This window comes from Pyrus communis, chromosome 17 (genome assembly GCF_963583255.1).
Source record: "Pyrus communis chromosome 17, drPyrComm1.1, whole genome shotgun sequence".
NCBI lineage: Eukaryota > Viridiplantae > Streptophyta > Magnoliopsida > Rosales > Rosaceae > Pyrus > Pyrus communis.
In genome coordinates this window covers 1,252,467-1,266,126 of record NC_084819.1, presented here as the reverse complement: position 1 = coordinate 1,266,126, position 13,660 = coordinate 1,252,467, and the positions used below count along the sequence as shown (strand labels likewise).

The window sequence follows — 13,660 nt, the reverse complement described above, 5'->3', positions numbered from 1 at the left end:
AGTTGAAAATTACAATTAAACTAAACATTTTATCTCTCTTCCTCTCCCTCTTCGTCTGCTCTCTACCTGATGAAAACCAGAAGCACAGAGCTTCCCAAAATTCCAGTTGTTTCCATCCTCTCTTCCCAAAAATTACAGGTGTTTTTTCTTTTCTGTTTTCTGATTAAAAATTATTAGAGATTATTGGATGAACCACCGAACTGACCACCGAATCCAAAAAGTACTGGTGCGTACGTACCGATACGGGATTCGGACACCATTTCACCGAATCCGACAACTATGATTTGTCTTGATTTTCTATTTGGATTTTTTTATATGAAAATTAAGTATAGGGTTTTGACATATGGGTGGATTTGACATTGCTCATGCTGCGGCTAGGTAAAAAGACTTCCTCAGTTGTTTTGCCTGGATTATCATGTTCATGCCAATATTAAATGAATTTCTACCCTTGCCACTAAAACTCTCTACTTTTTTCTTTGCTTTTTGTGTTGAGGTGTCGTCTGCTTCTTCTACTTCATTGGTTTTGTTCTTCTGCACTCCCTTGGCCCCTGGGATTTTTGTGCTTCCCTACTGCCCTGCTTCGGGATCTTCAATTTTGAATGGTTCTCGGTCCCAGCTGGCTAGAGCTTTGATTTTGTGTTTCTGCACTCTCCCGGGGATTTCTTCACTGTCCTGCTACTGGGATCTTCAATTTTTGAATAGTTGTGGATCCCAGCCTGCTATCTGCAGAGCTTCTATTTTCCTTCAACTTCGTCTGTAGCAATGCGCCTCCCTCAAACTACTATATTGGCATTTGTTTAACTTTTACTCGAAGGATTGAGCAATGGGTTACGCGTCGAATGTTTATGCAGGTATTCACATCTGTTCTACAGAAGTTGGGTTGTTCATAAACGAAAGAGTTGTTTGGATTTTACTGCTTCTTGAATTTATAAATAAATGAGTCATTGCGTAAAAAAAATAATTTGGGGTTTTGTTTTTATGTTGGAATTCTGAGTGTGGGTGTATGATTTGGTTCTCTTTGTATTTTCAAGAAACGGTGGTTTTCATTTTCTGGGGAGCGCAATAGCATTCTAGAATTCATATAGCCGACCCCACTTGGTGAGAAAAGGCTTTGTTGTTGTTGTTGTTGTTTGTATTGTGTGTAGGCTTCTAAGCTGTTTGTGCTTGAGGTATATAATTTCAGCCTTTTTCTTTGGGTTTTTTTTTATTGAAGAATGTAAATTTTTTTGTGATCTGAAACTCGAATACATAGGGATTCATCTGATCTTATATTTTTGTGTATTTTGAGAATGCCTTTTGCTGCTTTTTTTACAGTTTTGTATCATATTTTGTGTGTGTGTGTGTGTGTGGCTCAAAACAGAAAGTTGCTTGGTCCTAATGTGTTGTTTATTTAGCTGCAGCCAACATTCCGGTGTCTGAGATTGGTGTGCAAATTACTGGTAATTTGGATTGGTGTCTGAGATTTAGAGAATGGCTCGCATCTTTAATTTCTTTTTCCTTCATTATTACTGTTTTCAAAATTTTTACTGGTGGGTATTGATGGTCTGTAGTCTGTGAGGGCTTCAATCTGTTGGAATTTTGAATGGTTATTGCTTCATCGGAATTTGGGTGGTCCAAATTTTGAATTAGAAGAAAACCCATTTGATTAATATTTTAGGTGGATTGGCTCTCTGTGTTTCGTCTGTTATTTCTTCCCCAGTTGGAAAGTGGAAGCCCCAACTTTGAGCTCAGAGCTTGAATTTCTCAATCATTCGTTTCTCTGCACTCTCATCAGTCACTCTTGATCCTCTCTCTGAGGACCTGGGTACTTTTCCAGCTCTATCAAGTAATACTCCATTTAATTGCTTAGTTGAGGTTTTTTGTTTCTCTTTTTTGCTCTTTCATCAGTTCATTGGCTTTTTTGTTTCTCTTGATCCTTCTTAATTGTCATCTATTAATCTTTCCATTCATAATGAAGCTTAATTGTCAACCTGTTTTGAGGTAGCCATGTGAACCATTGCAGGAAACGTGCTGCCGACTCGGGATTTAACATTGCAGGTTTCATTGACTTCCTATCCTCTGCTTACTTATGTTTTATTATCTGATTTTAAACTTTTAACAGCATAAAGCTTATGAAAATTCAAATGTATTTGACCACGATATAATTTTAGAGGATTTAAAAAGTGAAGATTTTTGGTGGATGTAGAAGAATGTTTTAGGTCTTAACATATTTTAATGTGGACTATCCTTTTTTTGGGTCAATTTACATTGTCGATCATTGATAATATTAATGTTGCAATCCTTGATTCCCAATGAAGAATGGCTGTTTTGTATCAATCATTATTGAAAGGAAAAGAGAGGCGAGAGAAAAATTAGCTGTGTAATAGTTTTACTAAACAAACAGAATTATATCACACATTTTGTATCCTGTAGCTCAGCACAGTAATCATAGCTGGTCAGTTTAATTTTTAGCAGCTGATAAGTGTTTGTGAAGAAGTGTAGCCATGGGAATTTAAACAAATTCAAATTTATAGATTCGAATGGGTCAAGGTTGATTTGGCAAGGAATTTATGGACAGTTGGACAAACACACGCAAGCGCACACACGCGCGCGCGCGCGCACACACACACACATATATATATTAGTCCACCCTATACGTATTCTTTTGTGAAGCATTTCCAAAGTTCTGCTAGCTTAGATACTGATTGTTCAGAAATCAAACATGCAAAATTTCTATGCATGTTTTAAAATTGGTTGTAGGGAGTAGGCTTCTAAGTGGACATTCTGTGTGAAGGTTGTTTCGGTCAGATATGCAATAGAAATTTCCATCATTGGGGAGTCTGGTGTCTGTCAATGTTTAATGGGCCTCTAGCTTTAAAACCCCACAATTAGCAAGCAAGGCGAGGTTTAAATTGTGGTCATGTGGTTGGTAATTGATTTTTTCTCACGACAATTCCAATGTTTCTATACGTAGAGCTCATGATTGTATATCATGGGTTTCCAATAATCAAAAAAGCTTAACACACACGATAAGATTGCTTCCACTTTGTCAAGGTGTTTTCTTTTCTCAATAGCAATGAACCATTCAGCCTACACTTATTTATTTGAGAAAACTTTAGAATTAGTCTTTGAAACTTTTACTCTAGCATGTCTTCAAGAATAAAAGAACAATTACCAAATTAAAATCCCTATAGACATTGCTTATATCTTCATCTCCGTATGACCCTAATCCAGAATTCCCAGGGATGCAAAAGATTCCACATCTGTTTGGTCGTTTTGCTAAATTTCATTAGATTTGACCCTCAAATTTGAAAAAGCTTTCATCTTGCTGTAAATTTAAGTCTTTTCTCTCTGTGTTGGTCCATCTCCTTATATTTGAAAGTCTCAGAATTGCTAATGGATTTATTGTGTTTGGGAATTTTAGGATTTAGGATTTTGGTTGGTTTAGGTTGCTGCAGATGGGGGCTTTGGATGTAAGGCGGTGGTTGGCAGACACCGAAAGGTTGATTACCCTCTTTATGGAAGGGACTTTGTGAACCATCAGCCGACTGGAAGTGTTTGCAATGGCAAACTGGCCACTGCCTTCAGTTCTTCTTATTGAAAGTTTTTCGTTGAATTCTACTATTTACAGCAAACCATATAAACAATGATATGTAATTCTAAGAGGAGAGATTTAATGGCATTACTATGTTTTTAGTTCGATTCAATGATGCAAACTGTTAATTTCCTTTGCAGTTACTTTTATTTCAAGACACTGCACTCTTCTTTCAATCCCGCATTCTTATGAATCCTCAAAATATTATTTTTGTGCAGAATTAGTTTGCCAAATCCACATGACGTTAAACTTTAGAATTGTTAAAATAGTATGATTTACTTGGAATCTGATGGTGTTAAACTGCAGCAAATAAAATTTTCCTGTTGTATTGAATTTTCGAAGGGCTTCCTTTCCACTTTTGATAACTCAGCAGCTGCAAGCAAGGCAGAGAGATTTTTATTCAAGAGCAACAATCCAGAACAATTTCCATGGGAAGAGTCATGGATTCCTATTTCTTAGCTCTCACTGCCATTGTCACTGTAACACTCTCTCTCACTTCCTCTGAAAGATAAATCTCAATTTTTGAGCCCTGATTTGTTAGTTACGCAGTCCTTGGAACGGAATACAAACACAACTCGACAATAGGGTCGTCATGTTGTCCCGCATCGGAGGATTATTATAAAATTTATGAACTTTATTAGGGTTTACATTAGGCTTTTCATCTCCAAATAATTCTTTAAATTTGGTTCCCTTGTGGCTGGGATATGCATACAATCATTGTTTGGAATTTGGTGTTTATAGCATTTGATTTTCGGATGGAGGTGAAAGGATTTTTTACATGTTTTTGTGGTGACACAGGGGACGTATTCTCGGATGGAGGTGAAAGGATTTGGAAGAATCAGATATGCCTATTCATTTGTAAGGTGATTGTTTTACCGCTTAAAATACCGTGCGAGTTTATTTCACTAACATTGCATTGGGTTTTTTAATTTGATATGTTGTTTTGGCGTGTGAAAATCGAAGAACTTTTAAATGTTTGCAAATTTGGTTGACACTTAAGTGCAATTCATTTTGGTCAAGGCTTTGGTTTGTGGCCAGTTGGAATTCATTTTGCTAAAATAAGATAAATCTCTTTTTCAGCGAATCTGGGGTTTTGTTAGGTGTGGGGTTCTTTTGGCCTGATTTTTTTTTTTTTAATTGATTTGGGGTTTTGTTTTGTTTGGTTTGCTAAGATTTGGTTCCCCAAAATTAGTTTTACATGCAATAAGAATACTGCGGATCAAATTGTAGGTCCAAACATCTCTTGAAGGAGATGTATATAGCTGATGAATTGCTTAAACATGATTTGGATGGTAAACCGTCTGTTGATATACCAAGCTGCCCAGTTTTGGTGTTTGTTGATATAAAAGATGAAAAGCTTGGAGGACGACTCTATAACGAATTTTGCTACCGTCTTAATAAAAAACAGGTATTATTCTCTCTTTGTAATTGTCTCTCCTTGAGCAAAGGCATATTGAAATGATTATTTTAAAAGAGAAATCTGACCTGTATGATTGTAAACATGCTTATCACATGGGACTGAAAATAACATCCCCCTTTTGTTTGGATGGGTAGGACATCTTTTAGTTTATGAAAGCATCTTTGAAGGGATCAATTATTTTTCCATTGTCCCGATATCACATGGGACTGAAAATAACATCCCCCTTTCGTCAGGATGGGTAGGACATCTTTTAGTTTATGAAAGCGTCTTTGAAGGGATCAATTATTTTTCCATTGTCCCGATATCACATGGGACTGAAAATAACATCCCCCTTTCGTTTGGATGGGTAGGACATCTTTTAGTTTATGAAAGCATCTTTGAAGGGATCAATTATTTTTCTTCTTTTGTTGTTGATTGAGGTGGGTTATAGGAATAAGGTGACGTTTTAGAGTTGAAATTGTTAGTTTTTTTCGTGATGCTCTTTCCTTTTCTTCTCAGTGAAAAAACATACTAAAGTAACAACGCAATGGTGGTGAGAATAAGTGTTCTCAGGTATCTATGGATGTGTGATATGAATTAGGTGGATGATGTTGAACCATCAGTCAATAAAAAACAAATAGGATCTCAGATATTATACATTAATGCATACATTAGTGCTTGAAAGATTAGCTGTTGAAACAAGAACAACACACATTTTTTGCATTTTTGTTTAGCTGTTAAAACACGTGCCTGGCCTGCTGGACGTATATTTTGCTATCTTAACTTGAAGAGCAATATAAGTGTTAAATGCATGTTGCTTATGTTTCTCAGGAAACAGAGCATTTTTTGCAACGGTAATCTTTGTAATCAGCTCAGTTGAATGTATATAAAAGCCAAACTGCTTATCTTACCGACACCTTTCACTCATCTATCCCTTTTGTTCATTCATGATTATGTTGAATTTTTTTTTTTTTAGGTTAAATGTCTTATTCATGTGGTTAAGGCTGGTGCATTCAAGTCCCGCAGCAATGCGCGGACATTTTTGCTAGTATTTACCTAATATACATTAAGATGAACAAGAACATATACTGGCTATAGCATTAGTCAGTAGTTAAACATTTTTATTGTTGTTTCTCAAATTTATATTTGGTATCTCCTAGGATTCTTTAATGCAAGAGAACATTTATGGTTTTTTGGAGGTATAGGCACACGTTCCTTTGTTGTACTTAATTGAAGTTCTCGCGTAGATAAATTTTATTTACAGATTGATGAGTTTAGTTATGTCTTTGATTCAGGGAATTGGCAAATGATCCAGTTTTACGGGAAGCGAGTTACGATCGATCACCACCTCACATTCCCAAACATGTTGAGCTTGATGTGCTGGGAACGGTGGTCTTGCAAATATTTTCGTATGGACGTAGCAGCTGAAGATGACGTTACTTTTTTTCTTGTAGCTCATGAAATGAAAGGTGTGTGTGTGTGTGTGTGTGGATTTGAGCCTCAAATTTCCTCTTCCAAGTACTGTCTTCTACCTGGTTTTGAAAATATTCAAGTGACTCGATTCATTGGGTTCCTTTGACATTATGTATATGGTTGGGTCAGGTGTACGTAGGTTGGGCAATTCTCAAGTGCCCTTTCCTGTGCCTCGGTTGGTCTTCTTTGGGGCCTTTTGATCCTGTTCTTCTAGCTAGCCAAATGACAAATCCGTGGCTTCGAGTTGTTATAATGCTGTTCCTTAAGCTAGTACTGAGCCAAAACGCTTCTGACTACGGGTTGATTTAGTATTGCTGTGCCTTGAAAAAAAAGTTGCTTCTGCTGTGCTGTAAGAATAAGCAGTTGTGAAACAAAGCAGCAAAGTGTTTAGTAAACATTTTTGTAAAAGTGCTTTTGAAAAAAAAAAAAAGCAGTATTATAGTGTTTGGTAAACTTTTATGTAAAACAGATGTGAAAAAAAAGCCGGTTTTTTAAAGTTGGGTTTTGTAACTTCTTGTTTTTGGCTTTTTTTTCACCAAAAATTGTGAAAAAAATCTAAAACTAAATGTTTACTAAACACAAAAATAGCTTTCAGCTTTTTTTTATACCAGCTTTTTTCAGAATCACCTCAGTACCAAACCAGGCTTACGTATGATAGAAAAAGTTAGAAAAGCTTTTGATTCATATAAATGCTTTTTGGAGAAGCTTCTTCAAAAAGCACTTTCAAGTACATTCTAAGGATTCGGCCTTTAATAAGAATTTTAACGCGAATTAGGTTTAGTGATATTCCTCTTTAACTCTTAGACGAGAGTCCGACATCAATTTATGTAAACATGCGTCCTTCAAATCCCTCTTAAAATGTGTAACATGTGAATCCATGCTCCAATCAATAGAAAAGTCCAGAGATGGCTCCCCCGTCCAACCGTTGCCCTACTCTTTTGTCTATTTCCTCTAGATTATTAGCTCCTGTGAGCTGTGGCGATGACTTATCACTAGCTAGTCGTTCGTATCATTTCCTCTGTCTCTTCCATCGCCTTATATTTCGTGCTTTGTTCAGGAGGGGAGGCCCGGTTGTGTTTTCTTGGATTCTTTTAATAAATTTCGACACCACACAAACAAAATAATTCAAGTGAAAGTGAGTGAGCGACGAATAGTGGAAAATAATTAAGCTTGGTGGGAGGACTGTTTTCACTTCTGAAAGGAAAATCATAACCAAACATCTTTTTTCTATTCTTACACATAAATCTTTTATATAGAAAGCTAGCGTCCCAATTTTAGGGTCACAGCTTCGACAAAAATAATAGACCTAAAATGCCCCTCAGCAAAAAAAAATTAAATCAAAAGCCGCAAAAATGAGTGCATAAAATAATCTAAGGGTAATTTTGTAAATTTTGTAAATTTATTTTAGGGTTTAGGGTTTAAATTGAAAGAAACAAAAAGCAAAAGACTTCTTTCTTTTTTTCGGCTTTTGAAATTTCTTTTTTTTTTTTTCCAAACGAGCAGCAGGAAAACGGTTGGGAGTTGTTACACATATCATTTAAGGCCTCTCTTTTTCATTCAACTACTTCAAAGTTCTTTTTAGATCCAAATTAATTGCTCCCACAGGAGTCACCACAGCCCTTTAGTTAGGGCTGGGTTTTACTGTAATGTGAGAATAAGTAACTGTGAAATAAAGTATCAGAGTGTTTGGTAAACTTTTATGTAAAATAGATGTGAAAAAAAATCGGTTTTTCAAAGCCGGGTTTTGCAGCTTCTTGTTTTTGGCTTTTTTTCACCCAAAATTGTGAAAAAAAGCTGAAGCTGAATGTTTACCAAACACAAAAACAGCTCCCACCTTTTGTCATAATCAACTCAGTACCAAATCAGACCTTAGTACTAGGAAGTGGTGCCCGCGTGTTGTTGCGGGATAAGAAAATTCGCAGGTAATAACAACTAAAAAAATTAATAAAAATAGATTTAGCATAATTTCTAAGTTTTTGAGTTTTGACTAACATTATATTAATTTATTCAAACAAATGCATTGAGAAATAAAGAGTAAGTGAAATTGGACATACCTGGGTTGAGAATTTGGATAACATATATTCATTGTCTTAGTTTGACCAATATCAGAAAAGATAAGTTTGTTGCAATTTAGTACAACAAAGATGGAAATTGGTGTTTCATGCAATAAAATATATCTAGTGATAGCGTTACATAAGAGTTTATTTGCCATTAATATAATTTTTAAAACATAATTAAATGCCATTCTAAGACGGATCAGATTTATGTAAATTGATAAACTCAATTTTGATTATCTAGAGTAAGAATCATCATTTCCATCTTTTCTCTTCAGAGGAATTAACTATTACCAATTTATACACATACTTTCTTCTGCTAACTTATTGTGAATACATGGCTAATTATTTGGTTGTCTAGTGAAAGGTTTAAGGCCAATGTTCAAAAGTATAAAAAGGCATCGTTCCACTAAAGATATGTTCTGTCCATATTTTCTAAATCTGTGAAAGAACATATTAGATTAAAATATATGGAGAGGGTATATCTCTTATGGAAATGTCTACTTTTATACTTTTGGATATTCAATCTAACCTTTCAATACGCAAGCAGGTGATTTGTCATGTATTTAGATCATGTGAAAAGAATATAGTTTGTATATGTATATATATATATATATATATGAGTAATATCTAATTCCCCTAAAGAGAAAGCTTAGTAAAAATTGAAATTAAATGTAAAATGTCAATAAAACAAAATTATTTAAGTAATAATTAATTTTACATACCTTTGAATGTTCGTGTCGTCATTTCTTGAAAACGTATTTGTCAACGTTGTAAGTTCGTTGCTGAGTTAGCAATTTTTTTTTTTGTTTCCTAAAATTATAAAACAAAGTGTTAAAAAAAAAACGTTTTATAGCAATTAATAAATAATATGCAATAATTAGTTGACATGGATGGAAAAATGGAGTCATACGTAGGATGAAAGAGTAAAAACCAAACTTGAATAAATAAAAAATAATTTGTAATCCATTATCATGCATCATTATCTATTTTATGCTAAACATAAAAGATAAGGTCTATTACTATGAGTGAAGCTAGTGTTTTTGGCATGGGTGTTCTAAACCGTAAGGAATTGAGAAACTGAGATTATGAGGAATTCTGATCAAAGAATTGAGAATTAATAGGAATTGGATCCTATCGTTTCTTCTAGTTTATTACTATTTGGTATGTACATAATGAAAAAGTTATCTTGTTGCCAAGTTTAAATTTCAGCAACCATAGGTTTAAGTGGCGCCCAGTCATTGTTCACATAGGCGTCACGTCATCAGTTAACTGGAGATTTAATAGTTTGATTAACGAATGTATGAGACTGTCCCAAAATTTACACTTTAGGTATGACTCTGGAATGAAAAAAACTTGATGTACTAAATGTTGAAAACCACGAAATATGAAAGTAGTAAACTGAGATTTACCCAAAAAAATAAAAGAGATGAGTTGAAAAGCCAAATGCAAGGATGATCAACACGTGGTCTGCCCTGCCCAATATACATACATACATATATATATATATATATATATATATATATATGTATATATATATATATATGTATTTACCCTTTTTCTCCCACTTCGCATCATGACCTCTCACACAGATTGGACAATCTTTTTCTGTCCTGCCCAATATATAGGATAAGGATTGTCTGCCCTCCCACTTTCGATATTTTTCTATTTTGTGTTGTCATAATTAAGTCATGTCAACATTTTATATTGTTTTTTCATATAGATAATAAGAAAAAAAATGAATATTAATATAAAATATTGACGTGGCTTAATCGTAACCACACAAATAAAAAAGTACAGAAGAGCACCAAAAATAGGAGGATAGATAATCCTTATCCCAATATATATATATATATATATATATATATATATATATATTTCTGCAACTTCACATTTATTATCTCATTTTCAAGAAATGGGCCTGTGTAACTACCAGGCAATTATAATGGCAATGGCATCCCCCATTTCCTCTATCTCTCTCAGAAGAGTACCAAAAATAGGAGGATAATCCTTATCCCAATATATATATATATATATATATATATATATATATTTCTGCAACTTCGCATTTATTATCTCATTTTCAGGAAATGGGCCTGTGTAACTACCAGGCAATTATAATGGCAATGGCATCCCCCATTTCCTCTATCTCTCTCTCTCAAAAGGAAGGGGATCATCAAGACGTGGCATACTTTAAGCCAAAAGCAACCAAAATATGCTTCCAGCATCACCAATATCCATATACATATATATATACATATATATATATATATATATATATTTCTGTCACTTTGCATTTATTATCTATTTTTCGAGGAATGGGCCTTCGTTGCTACCACTAGGCAATGGAATGGCATCCCCTTCCCATCCTCTACTATTTTTATGATCACGATTAAGTCATATTAACATTTTATATTCTTATTATTTTTTGTCTTATTTTTTCTATAAAAAAATTAATATAAAATGTTGACTTGATTTAATTGTAATCACAAAAATAAGAGAAGATGGAAAGGATATGAGATGAGAAGGGCAGACAATCCGGGTTCCTTTTCTTCTGACTCTTTATAGAAATGGAAAGGGATAATCAACACGTGACATAATGTAAACCACAAGCAACCAGAAAGGCTTTAAATACTGGACATGAGAGTGATCGGAGGAAGAAGAACGGATGATGCACAGGTAGATATAAGAAACATTGAGAGAAAAATAAAATAATAACATGCACAGAAAAGAAAAAAGAAAACTAATAAAAAAAGACTTAAAATTTTTAGTTTGGGTAATGATAAGGACAAAATAAAGGGTAAAGTGAATAGTACTAGGATTGACTTTTTAGTGTAAAAATATAATTTTTCGTTAAAATAAACAGTACCGTGAATTTTTCGTAAAAACTTTCAAAAGAAAACCCACTTTCAGAGAGAGAGAGAAGTTGCAACAGCTGAGAGAGTTAATGAGAAAAACAATTATATATATAATAAACAAAACAATCACCAATTGTTTTACCCCGTGGATAAACACATTGGTTTTTGGACAAAAAATGATAAACAAATAGACTGCAGGACAAAACAAATTATTATAGCTGTCAGGAGTTAAATCCAGCCACATAGTTTGTGGCGCAAAAAATGACAAAAATTATAAAAATAATTGTTCTAGGGAAAAAATGATTAAAAAATGTGCTTGGGTTTTGAAAAGCAAAGAACCGCAGATGATGGAGAACGGCACCGGAAAGCAGAAGAGGCAAAATGGCCAACTCACTGCACAATTCCAGAAAAGGGCAAAAAATTGCTCAGCAAGCGAGGAACAAAACCAGGTGGGCACCATTAATGAACAATACCCATCCGCTGTGTATAGAATATTAACTTTCAGGTTCTAACTTTGATTGTTTGATGTTTGTTCGTAATTATGGTATGCTTTCCTATTTTAATGTCAATCAAACTCATAATTTATGCTAATTTTTAATTGTCTCACGAAACTAACAAGTTACTACAGAAGAACCAAAACAACACAATAATTTTATTTGTATTGCGACAATGAAATGCATAAATGTAAGAAGGAAAAAATTAGAAAACATCCGAAGTTCGAATATTTTGCCAAACTTCTTATCTATATATAAAGCCAATACTAAAGGTGAATAGTGTTTTTGCTATCACCAAGCTTCAACAAAACAATTGGACAAAAATGCCCCCAAGACAAAAAATTTCAAAGACATCCCAAAATAATGCATCAAATAAGGTAGGGGTATTTTTGTCATTTTAATAGTGTTTTTTTAATAGTTAATTTTTTTTGCTTTTTTTTTTTTTTTTAATTAGTACCTTCCAATATGCTAGCAATAATATGATTCAATTTCTCTATTTTTAAACACGTTCAAAGCATTTTAAGATGCATGTAATACAGGTTATTAAAAGAAGTATTTCGCATGCTAATAATAATGTGATTAAATTAGTTGTCAAATGATTGTTTATTTATTTATTAACAAACGATATTATCTACACTAAAGGGAAGGGGTGGGCTTAGCCTTAGAATAGGCTAGCAATAATGTGATTCAATCAGTTGTTCATTCAATTTGTTTTTTACTATTTTTAAACACGTTCAAAACATCTTAAGAGGCATGTAATACCATTTATAAAAAAAAAGGTATTTCGCACACGGATAATAATGTGATTAAATTAATTGTCAAATGATTTTTATTTTTAAACAAACGATGTTATCTACACTACATGGAATGAGGTGGGCTTAGCCTCATAATGGGCTAGCAATAATGTAATTCAATCAATTGTTCACTAAATATTATTTTCTCTATTCTTATTGTAAATTCTATAGAGACCGATTTTATTATGTGAATTCAGCTACTTTAATTGATTTATGAGGGGTTTCTTTTAGCATGATCTAAGATTATTCATTTACTTAAAATATTTGACTTTCCCCTTGTCAATTTACGCATATACATACATTTAAAACGTATAAATTATGCGTAATATGCTGTGATTAAAAAAATACATTCTCGTGCGTGCATGAAGGCTAGTTCAAGTGAAAGTGAGTGAGCTTCGAATAGTGGGAAATAATTAAACTTGGTGGGTGGACTGTTTTCACTTTTGAAAGGAAAATCATAACCAAACATCTTTTTTGAGTTTTTCTATTCGTACACATTTTTGTTTAAACATGTCTGTTATTTTCTTTTGATTTATGCTTTTTATTTTACTTATTCAATATGATTGTGATACATAAAGATAGAAATAAAGATAAGTGTTTAGTATTGAATAAAGTAAAATCATCGCACAAAATAAATCACAACTTATATCAAATTGTTCATATTTCTAATTGCATCGAGGTTTTTTTTGTATAAAAATATGGGATGTGCTATTCACATACCCTATTTTACTTCTCATACACCCTTTGATAATTTCTGTCCATTGATTTTCTTCAATTTATTTGATCCGACGATCAAAAATTAAAAAATGTATGAGAAGTAAAATAAAATGTGTTGGTATCATATTCCAAAAATATAAACACGTTGATAACATGCTTGACTAAAGTCAAAATAGGGTACTATCAATGCAATTAATATGGTACACTATGGCCCACACCTTAACGATTACTTGAATAAAATATTTTGTGGTTATCATCTCCCATTTTAAATTTTTTTAACCATGAAATTATGTTCAT

The 13,660-nt window shown here is 33.4% G+C and overlaps 1 protein-coding gene across 23 annotated transcripts; it reads left to right on the top strand.

Moving 5' to 3' along the window:
* Positions 1-6,856, top strand: LOC137722940 (uncharacterized). 23 transcript variants are annotated; one of them, XR_011066835.1, is made up of 8 exons: positions 1-378; positions 494-851; positions 1,401-1,439; positions 1,658-2,037; positions 3,881-4,053; positions 4,373-4,437; positions 4,805-4,982; positions 6,269-6,841. XR_011066835.1 is itself a non-coding variant. In XM_068462069.1 (6 exons), the coding sequence occupies exons 2-6, from the start codon at positions 824-826 to the stop codon at positions 6,281-6,283; spliced, it is 321 nt and encodes a 106-aa protein (XP_068318170.1). In that variant the 5' UTR covers positions 1-378; positions 494-823; the 3' UTR covers positions 6,284-6,841. The 23 variants fall into 23 exon arrangements, 2 of the variants coding, with proteins under 2 accessions (XP_068318170.1, XP_068318171.1); XR_011066834.1 differs by having other exon boundaries at positions 1,395-1,439; XR_011066816.1 differs by having other exon boundaries at positions 494-2,037; positions 6,269-6,442; positions 6,576-6,856.
* Positions 6,857-13,660: the final 6,804 nt, after the last annotated feature.